Below are 11,130 nucleotides of genomic sequence, written 5' to 3' on the forward strand. Positions count from 1 at the left end.
ATCCTCTCCTTGCCTCCTAAAGGAAATTCTATCTTTACATCACTTCAAAACTCCCTAATTAGTATTGCCACATCACCTCTCTTTTCTCATTTCATCTTTTCTGAACAGCTTGTATCCTTTAGTATTCAGTCCTCGCCATTGTTAAGCCTTATTTCCATTATTACCACGTCATGTTCCCACATGGCTATATGTGCTTGTAGCTCGTCAACCTTATTCCCTCATGCATTCTAAACCTGATTTTTTATTTCTCATAGTCCTTCTTAGCCCACTCCTATCTAATATGGTACTACTTCCTTCTATAGTAGTATCCAATGCTCTCACTCCTTTCTGCACTGTCATGCCCCAGTGTATTACGAGCTGTCAGTCAATACTTTTAAAACTGGACACAAACAGGCCATTTAAATGACAGCTGCAAATCACGTGACTTTTCGCATTTTGCGCTTCAGACAATCCTAACTCTCAAGTGAATACCTAATTAAATACACAGCCATCCAGGGAATTCACATATCGCTTTGTTTAAGGATGGATCAACACAAAAGGACTACAGAATTTCAGCCAACCAGACTCACTGTTTCACCCTGGACAAAAGGGATCATCGAAACTCAACGTGTGTAGAACGGAAGTGAATGGATGTTATCAACCTTTCATTTATGATGATGGTTTCCCTGAACCAAACTAGGCCGGGCGAATCTCAAGACGTCAAATGACAACACAAGATGATTGGCATTATCTACACACCATCCTTTGTTTGGAAAAAGGTCTTTGAATTTGGGCAAATCACACGGTGAGGGAACCACTTTTGTTTTCTGCTTTTAAAACCATCAAGAAGCTGCTTGCAGACAGAGGGTTCCATCAAAATGTCCCCCTAACTATGGAATCATCTATAATGACTTCATTTTTACTCTTTGCTGTTACTTCCCACTCAGTCCCTTGGCCACTGGTGCCACGGTCTGAACTGCAATCCTTCAATACGTCATCATGCACAGCAGTCTTCAAAGCTGAATGCTGGTTTGAGAGTGGCATACATGCCAAAGATTCCTGCACTTTCTGCCCCTCTAACTCAGAAATCAGTGCCCTGAAGTTCCTACATGGTGCATGAACTGCAAGTAACAGAGTCCAGGAGAAATATATCCTGCTAAAAGCAAGAACCAGCTAGTCAGTAGTGACACACCATGGATGAACAAAGAACTAAGTGCTTATTTAAGTACTTAGACAACAAAGGAGAGAATGACAAAACAGAAAATGAAAGAGTTAGGAACGAAGTCAAAAGTTAGGATGGCAGAGAGAAATTACAAAATTAAACTAGCAAGAAATATAAAAATAAATAGTAAAGTGCTCCACTGAAACATAAATGACAGAAGAAAGGTCAGAACATGGATGGAGCTACTAACAACATACACAATAAATTCACAAATAATGACAGCAAAATGGCAAAAATATTCTTGATTTCAGTATTTACCAAAGGGACCATCAAGTTAGACATAACATTAAAAGAATAGATCAAAAATGACATTTAAAGAATTTAAAATGGAAAGGAATGAGGTAATTTTTAAACTAATCAAAGAGAGGATAACACCCCTGGTCTGAATGGATTGCATTTGTGCATATTAAAATGAGTTAGAGAAGAGACAGAAGAGATTACAGACATACATTTAAAAAAATTGCGAAAAGAGTAGTGCCAGAGGGCTGGCTTACATTATTCCTATATTTAAAAAAAGAGATATAACAAGCCCAGAGAACTATAGACCAATTGGCATGTCAGTGATAAGATAGATATTGGTATCCTTACTCAAAGATGTTACAGAAAAATATCTCGAAACTGAGAATATAATTAAGAGTAGTCATCACAGATTTCTTAGGAGAGTCAGGTTTGACCAACCTTCTTGAATTCTTTGAAGTAGTAACAGAAAGTGTAAATAAGGGTAATACAGTAGACATAATATATTTGCATTTTCACAAGGCCTTTGAGAAGGTTACCACATCGTGGACTCATAATTAATCAGGAGGCAAGTTACAGAATAGATAGCAAACTGTCTATGAAACAAAAAACAAAGAGTAGGGGTTAAAGGTAGTTACTCAGACTGGCAAAAGGTGGGAAATGGTATTCACATGGATCAGTGCTGAAGACATAACTTATTTGGGCATGGGAAGCAGAAGTACAAATTTCAAAATTTGCTGATGACATCAAATTGTGGTTGGTAGTTCGTGCAGAGGAGGACTGCAACAAAATACAAGATGGCATTAATAAACATGCAAAGTGGACATGTAATTGACACAATAACTTCAATAATAGTTAAGTGTAAAGTGGGACCTTTCGGTAGGACAAATAAAGAGGCCACATTCTCCTTGGAAAATAAGTGTGTAAATGAGAGGAGAGATGCAATGATCTCTGGGAGTACAGAAATACAAATCACTAAAAGTAGCAATGTTGGTTAGTGAAGCCATAAAAAATAGCACAGGGGTTCATTTCTAGAGGAATAGAATTGAAAAGTAAAGGAGCTATGCTAATCTTTTATAAAACCCTGGTTAGACCACAGTTGGGAATACTGTAAATAGTTCTGGTCACCCTATTATAAAAAGGATATGGAAAGACCAGAGAAAGTGCAAAAAAAGATTTACTAGAATGAGACCATCATTCATTTTTCCATCAGGAAAAATGAACTTCTCTACTAAAGAGAAGACTGAGGTACGACCAGATAGAAGTCTTTAGGTTTACGAATGCTTGGACAGGGTAGGTGAACATAAAATGTTTCCATTTGTGGGGAGGAACCAGGATGAGGGGCATTGATAAAAGGCAGTCACCAACAAATCAAATAGGAAACTCAGGAGAAACTTTGTTATCCAGCAAGTGGGTGGAATATGGAATTCGCTACTGCAAAGTTTAATTGAGGCAACTAGCAGATGTGCATTTAAGGGGAAGCGAGACAAACACGAGAGAGAAAGGAATAGATGGATATGTTGATGGTATGTTAATACTCATGCTATGTTAATTGTATTGTTAAGGTTAAGATTAAGGATAAACAGTGAAGGTAGGCTTGCAGTAGACCCTGCTAGAGAACCCTCTGGCAGATTTCCTTGACGTACTAATTGTGAAATCTGCCAGGTGGTTCACTACCACGGTCTACCACAATCCTACCTTCACTGGCCAATACATGTGTTGGGATTCTTACTGTTCCACCTACTATAAGATTGGCCTCATCAGCAACCTTATAATTAGGACCCTGAGACATTTGCTCACTATGCAAGCTTGATGCTGAAATAGGGCGCATCAAAGACTGCCATCATTTTCGGCCCTGAAAAGTGCCCAGTCTACCTCAGATTACCCTGGAAGGGCAAGGTATCTCAAAAATTTGAGCAACAGGTGAAGCTTGCTGTTTCACGCTACCATTATGCAGTAGCAACATGAGCGGTATTCGCCACTAACAGCCAAAAAGACGTTCTATCACACAAATGAGTGATGTTGTATATGAATTTCAGTGCCAGTGTGATGCTAGGTATGTAGGCCATACGCACCAAAGGCTGGTGAATTGTATCAGACAGCATGTCCCTTCCACAGTTTGCAATGGACAAGGTACAGACTGTACCCAACCAGCCTGTGTTTGCAAAACTCAAAACACAGTGTCAAACATTAGACTAGATTCCATGATTGGATAATATCTGCTAAATAATCCTCAGTGTGCTAAGAATTATGCTGACAACCAATTCAAGATCGTCAGTCGGGTTCGCAGTGCAGTGCATTTGCGTGTACTGGAAGCTACATATATTAATACATGGGGCCCTGTTCTTTCGCAGACAGAAAGAACATGTAGACACATTGCACTTGTTTCAGCTCAACAAAATAAGTGACAGTCATTCACTGGTTCATTCCCCAGGGCAATGTCTTGCCCAATCAGAGTCAAGCTGCCTGGTTTAAGTTTCGAACAATGCCTGTCAGTCACCATCAATTAGTGCATTCTCCATTGCAACACCTCTACCAATCAGATTCCTCTTGCCAACCAACCAGCACTCTCTTCTTATACAGTACAAATTTGTTGTTTCCCCTGAAATTGGCATTTTCTTGCACATTGTCCTGATGACTGTAAGATGAAAAGCTTCAACAAAAAAGTCTCTTTTTCAGCAATAATTTACTTTTGCTCAGTATTTTTTTTTTACCAACAATGTGATGGGCAGCAGTAAACAGACTCATTGTGCAGAACCAGATGACTGAAAAAGTGATAACGTTTCAAGTGAACAGCAGGTGTATTAGTACTTTATTTCATATTACAAGGGAATATTATAGTTATCATATATCAGAAACAATTATCTCATGCTCGCAGAGACTTTGCTTTTTGATATTGTTACTCACCGGGAAACAACACTTACACCATCACTTGTGGAATAAGACTTTCACAACCTACCAACTCCTACAGATTTTCATTTCATTCAGCCCCTTGTTACTACTCATTGGTAGAGTAAGCATGTACATAGATTTATTCCAGTCAAATTATTTAAAGTCAAAAGCAGGATAAGTAACAAGGTCACATCACAACTGTTTGCAGTGAATAAGAGTTTCTTATAAAAAAAATACAAATACTAAAATATGTACTGCATGGTAGCTTGCTCAGGACCTCATATTTCAATGCATAATTTTCATACTTAAAAATTCTCAAAAGTTCTGACTCCACTGAAATCATCTTACATCAGAGCTCACTACACCAGGGTTTAACCTGTAGTTATTTTCAAGAATGTGTTTTCATGTAATGTCTAAATGAGGGTTATCAAACGTGCACACATGAAATTCCATCCGCGACGCTGGATGAGTCTAGTTGGAACTTGGTTTGCCAAGTATCCAAGCAATCATTTTTGAAGCCATAGAGAACTGCATACTTTAAACTTTGCAGCTAAGTACGGCTCCCATTGCTGTCACTTGCTTAAGGGTGACCAGAAACAGAACAAGATGCTGAAAAGGGAAAGAGAGAGAGATGGAGCATAGAGAGGTGCAGAATCATGTTGCCAAGAGGATGGACAGGGACGAGGGGACAGGAAATCAGGACCTGAGGAGGACGTGGGGATCTCAGGAGCTGGAGGAGAATGAAGGAGGCCAGCACCCTGAAGTGGGCATCAGGGCAGGTGGAAGGAACCCTGTGAAGGGCATGGGGAGGCTGGCAGAAGGTTGGGACCTCGGAGAGGGTGGGGAAAGGTTGGGTTCCCTTGTGTGTGTGTGTGTGTGTGTGGCTGGTGGGGGGGGGGGGGGGGGGGGGGGGGGGGGGGTGGAGGCCAAGGAGAGGGCGAGAGCTGGGGTAAGGGGATGGGAGAAAGATTATAGTTTGGGAAAGTGGAAAAAGATGACTAGTAGTCAAGGGATAGAATCTTGGAGAGAATAGAAGGATGGCAAATAGGGATTAGGAAATAGCTCAATGATCAGATTTTGAATTAAAGGCTGGGAGAGTGAGGTTTGGGCAAGGGTGGGGGAAACTGGGGTTTGATGGAGTTGGGGCTTGGGTTGGACAAAGCAAAAAACTAGGTGTTGGCGAGACTGGGGCTTCAGTGTGGTGGGGAGAAACTGGGGTGTTTGGGATTGGGCTTGTGGTGGGGGAAGGGTTGGGACAAGAAAGACCTGAAAATGGGGTGGGTGCAACATTTCCTGCAGAGCTAAGAGCAGCAGGTGCAACATTGTTGGGAATAGAGCTAGTATAAAAACAGCCAGTTGAGGGGTGAGTGAAACCTTGCTGGTTCCACTGGTGGGTGAATGGGGGAAAAAAAGTACAGAAACAAAAGATTCTCACTGTGTGCAGGAAACCACATGCCTCATTTTTACATTACAACTGCCAATACATTGACTAGCAAGCTGCAGGAGGGTTGAGCATGGGTCAGCAGTGGTTCACAGTAAGTGAAACTGGTAAAAGGACGCCTTACCTTGTCCGTTCAAGAACCACTGTAGAACTAGAAAAAACTGATCACAACTTGCATAGCACATGCTCCACCTCAGTTTTCTCATTGACTTTGCAAAAATGCCCTCAATCAAATGCATATCTTTGCATATTTAAATCAACCTAACACTGATTTCAAGCAGCCGCCATTTGGTCTAAAAATAGCGAGAAGCACTGGCCATGCCACTGGCACAGAAACATTGGCCATGCCACTTCATGCCCAGAATTTGATATTCCAGTTCACATCCAAAACTGGGCAAACCACATACCAAATGCGACCCCAGTGTGACCAAATAACTTTGCAGATCATGGCCCAGTGGAGCGCCAGGAAGGTTACTCAAACCCATGGTGTAAATTTAGTTTGACACTCCTGGTCTAAATAGTCAACTGGACAAGTTACCAAATGGTTCTAGAAATTCAGGAATTTGTTTAAAATCACTTAAAATTGTTTCATTCCTTTTGAACACAAGTTTTTAAAACGGGATTGCATCCCAACTCACCCAATTTGCAACAGTGCAGACCACCCAATAAGCCAGATACCACACTCCAATCATCTCCCTTTCCCGCCAGCCCCCTTGAGCTACAGGCTCTCTCCCCATCCCTAGCTAACCCTGCTGTCCTCCCCAATCTCTCCCCATCCCCACCGAATCCCACTCCACCCCCATCCCCAGCTAACCCCAATCTCCTCCGTCCCCCAACTCTCCCCCATCCCCTACAAACCCCACTCTCCCTCCAGCCCATTAACCTTGCTCTGCTCCCCACTCTCCCCCCATCCCCAGCAAGCCTCACTCTCCCCCAACCTTAGCTAACCCTGCTCTCCTCTCCACTCTCCTACCCATCCCCAGCTAACTCCACTCTCTGCCCCCATCCCCAGCTAACCCCGGTCGCTCCCCCATCCCCAGCTAACTCCAATCTCCTCCCTCATCTGCAGCCAACCCCGCTCTCCCCATTCATCCCCAGCTAACTCCAATCTCCTCCCTCATCCCGAGCTAACCCCGCTCTCCCCACTCATCCCCAGCTAACCCCGCTCTCCCCACTCATCCCCAGCTAACCCCGCTCTCCCCACTCATCCCCAGCTAACCCCGCTCTCCCCACTCATCCCCAGCTAACCCCGCTCTCCCCACTCATCCCCAGCTAACCCCGCTCTCCCCACTCATCCCCAGCTAACCCCGCTCTCCCCACTCATCCCCAGCTAACCCCGCTCTCCCCACTCATCCCCAGCTAACCCCGCTCTCCCCACTCATCCCCAGCTAACCCCGCTCTCCCCACTCATCCCCAGCTAACCCCGCTCTCCCCACTCATCCCCAGCTAACCCCGCTCTCCCCACTCATCCCCAGCTAACCCCGCTCTCCCCACTCATCCCCAGCTAACCCCGCTCTCCCCACTCATCCCCAGCTAACCCCGCTCTCCCCACTCATCCCCAGCTAACCCCGCTCTCCCCACTCATCCCCAGCTAACCCCGCTCTCCCCACTCATCCCCAGCTAACCCCGCTCTCCCCACTCATCCCCAGCTAACCCCGCTCTCCCCACTCATCCCCAGCTAACCCCGCTCTCCCCACTCATCCCCAGCTAACCCCGCTCTCCCCACTCATCCCCAGCTAACCCCGCTCTCCCCACTCATCCCCAGCTAACCCCGCTCTCCCCACTCATCCCCAGCTAACCCCGCTCTCCCCACTCATCCCCAGCTAACCCCGCTCTCCCCACTCATCCCCAGCTAACCCCGCTCTCCCCACTCATCCCCAGCTAACCCCGCTCTCCCCACTCATCCCCAGCTAACCCCGCTCTCCCCACTCATCCCCAGCTAACCCCGCTCTCCCCACTCATCCCCAGCTAACCCCGCTCTCCCCACTCATCCCCAGCTAACCCCGCTCTCCCCACTCATCCCCAGCTAACCCCGCTCTCCCCACTCATCCCCAGCTAACCCCGCTCTCCCCACTCATCCCCAGCTAACCCCGCTCTCCCCACTCATCCCCAGCTAACCCCGCTCTCCCCACTCATCCCCAGCTAACCCCGCTCTCCCCACTCATCCCCAGCTAACCCCGCTCTCCCCACTCATCCCCAGCTAACCCCGCTCTCCCCACTCATCCCCAGCTATCCCCGCTCTCCTCCCCATCCCCAGCTAACCCTGCTCTCCTCCCCATCCCCAGTTAACCCCGCTCTCCTCCCCATCCCCAGTTAACCCCGCTCTCCTCCCCATCCCCAGCTAACCCCGCTCTCCTCCCCATCCCCAGCTAACCTCACTCTACTCCTTGCCCCAAGTCTCCCCTATTCCCAATTAACCCTGTTCTCCTCCCCACCCCCAGCTAACACCGCTCTCCTCCTCATCCCCAGCTAACACCGCTCTCCTCCCCATCCCCAGCTAACCTCACTCTACTCCTTGCCCCAACTCTCCCCTATTCCCAATTAACCCTGTTCTCCTCCCCACTCTCTCCACACCCCCAGTTAAGCCTGCTCTTGTCCCCGCTCTCCTCCCATCCCCAGCGAGCCCTCACTGTGCCCCATTCCCAGTTAACCCTGCTCTCCTCCTCCTCACTCTCCACACATCCCTAGCTAACCCTGATCTCCTCCCCGCTCTCCCCTCCATCCCCAGCTAACCCCCATTCACACGCTCCCCCCACACTCCACTCCCCCAGCTCTCCCCATCAGCCCCCGACCCCATTCTCCCCCTTCAATCTCCCCCATCAACCCCCTCACCCCCCTTCCCAACTCTCTCCCTTCAACCCCCCCGTACCCCGCTCTCCTCCCCCACCCCCTCACCCTGCTCTCCCCCTTCAACCTCCCACCCCCCATACCCTGCTCTCCTCCCCCACGCCCCCATGCCCCGCTCTCCTCCCCCCGCTCTCCCCCCCCACCCCCTCCCCCCGCTCTCCCCCCTCCCCCTGCTCTCCCCTCCACCCCCTCCCCCTGCTCCACCCCCTCCCCCTGCTCTCCCCCCCTCCCCCTGCTCTCCCCCCCACCCCCTCCCCCTGCTCTCCCCCCCCACCCCCTCCCCCTGCTCTCCCCCCCCACCCCCCTCCCCCTGCTCTCCCCCCCACCCCCTCCCCCTGCTCTCCCCCTTCAACCTCCCACCCCGCTCTCCCCCTTCAACCTCCCCCCCCACCCCGCTCTCCCCCTTCAACCTCCCCCCCACCCCGCTCTCCCCTTCAACCTCCCCCCCCACCCCGCTCTCCCCTTCAACCTCCCCCCCCACCCCGCTCTCCCCCTTCAACCTCCCCCCCACCCCGCTCTCCCCCTTCAACCTCCCCCCCACCCCGCTCTCCCCCTTCAACCTCCCCCCCCACCCCGCTCTCCCCCTTCAACCTCCCCCCCCCACCCCGCTCTCCCCCTTCAACCTCCCACCCCGCTCTCCCACTTCAACCTCCCACCCCCCCACCCCGCTCTCCCACTTCAACCTCCCACCCCCCCCACCCCGCTCTCCCACTTCAACCTCCCACCCCGCTCTCCCACTTCAACCTCCCACCCCCTCCCCCCGCTCTCCCACTTCAACCTCCCACCCCCTCCCCCCGCTCTCCCACTTCAACCTCCCACCCCCTCCCCCCGCTCTCCCACTTCAACCTCCCACCCCCTCCCCCCGCTCTCCCCCTTCAACCTCCCACCCCCCATACCCTGCTCTCCTCCCCCACCCCACATTCCCACCCGCAATAGTTTACACTGCCACAGGCTCCACCCCATTCCCCCGGTGCCGCCCCGTCCGGGTAGCGGCCACTCGCCAGGCCCGGTCACTGCAGCCGTTGCCATGACAGCAACTAAATGGCCCCACTGGGCCCCAGGCCTCAAACTGACACCGTCCGCCCTTCACAACGAACGAATTCCCTCTAAACCACACCCAGAGTTGGCACTGGGAGGTGGGGTGGGTGAACGGATCTGCTTCGCCGGACGCGGCCTGTGGCCAGGGGCCCCGCGTAACCCCGGCCGGGAGCCACGTTCGGCGGGGTCTGACGACAGGGAAGAGCAGCGCGGGGGCAGCACCCTGGCCAGTCACCCGCCCACCCCCCGCTCCACGCGAGCCGCCGCTGCTGCTGCTGCAAGCGGGGCGCTGCCCCTCTCCTTCTCCCTCCCCTCCTACCGATGTGGTTGTCTTCGATGTGCTCGATGAGTTCCCACAGGGTCTGGAAGTGCAGCCCGCAGCCCCCGAAACGGCAGGTATTGGAGAAGAAGGAGGCGGCCGCCATCCCTGTCATGGTGCTACATGGGTCCAGGCGGCAGCGGCAGGGGAGGGGAGGGGAGGGGAGCGGGGCGGGGACACTGAGTGAGAGCGGGGACACCGACCCCCATCCACTCACACACACACAAACCAGCCCTCTCATTCCACTTGCATATAAGTAAATAGAATATTTTCTTCACTTTAAAAAGGCTTTTTAATCCCCAATTAAATTATCAATTTTATAAAGCCCTACATAATATATTGCAATAAAAGTAATGTGCAATTTGATTCGCTTGTTTCAAAAGATACGCCAAAGGTGCCAATGTTGGACAAATCCGACAGAATTTCCATTTGTGAGATGTATCTGTAAGATTTTGGTCCATGCCAAAAGTATAAACATAAATCACAACTGGCATTAATCTCTTGTCCTCCTTTCCAATGTTTTCCATTTTTTTCCCTTGACCGAATCCACCTGGCAATGAGATTTGCAAGCGTTTTCTATTGCTTAGTCTGGCTGGAGAAAAGCCCAACTAAGCACAGAGTTAATGAAAAGCAAAAATAAATCCTGCAGTTTCTGGAAATCTAACATAGAAACAGAACCTTCTCTACTAATGCAGGCTCCAAATCTGAAACATTAACTTGACCGTTCTCTTCATAGATACCATTTTAAATTATCAAATGGCAAACTTACATGTGCCTTTTTTAAAGGAGAGGAATCAATAAAGGAACTTAAACATAAAGTGTACTTTTCAATAGAACAAAGTGTCAGTTGTAAACCAAAATCATCAAATTGAAGTTTGTGATCATTTTGGTTTATCCACTGGATTGCTCCCATGTCATCAATTCTAAAAATCTAACTGTCCTTTCTTTTAAAGAGAGGCACAACTTCATCTCTGAGGCAGGATTTCCCTCAAGTGTAGGATATGATAAGCTGTACCCATGTGGCAATGGCCCCGTCAGACCAGCCAGATATGTTTGTAAATAGAAATGAATTCCACTATTTCAACTGGAAAATAATTTTGTAAGTGTGTGCAAGTTTCCCAGGTAGCTGACATGATGCATTCATACTTAGGCAGT

The 11,130-nt window shown here is 49.1% G+C and overlaps 1 protein-coding gene across 1 annotated transcript in view; it reads right to left on the reverse strand.

The window, feature by feature from the left end:
- jazf1b (JAZF zinc finger 1b) overlaps positions 1–10,118 on the reverse strand; it is a 288,562-nt gene extending 278,444 nt beyond the window's left edge. Inside the window, exon 1 of the mRNA XM_041185104.1 lies at positions 9,976–10,118. Within this exon, the coding sequence (XP_041041038.1) occupies positions 9,976–10,090 (115 nt within the window). The 5' untranslated portion in view covers positions 10,091–10,118. The remainder of the gene's footprint in view (positions 1–9,975) is intronic.
- Between the last annotated feature and the right edge of the window lie 1,012 nt (positions 10,119–11,130).

This window comes from Carcharodon carcharias, chromosome 3 (genome assembly GCF_017639515.1).
Source record: "Carcharodon carcharias isolate sCarCar2 chromosome 3, sCarCar2.pri, whole genome shotgun sequence".
Lineage (NCBI taxonomy): Eukaryota > Metazoa > Chordata > Chondrichthyes > Lamniformes > Lamnidae > Carcharodon > Carcharodon carcharias.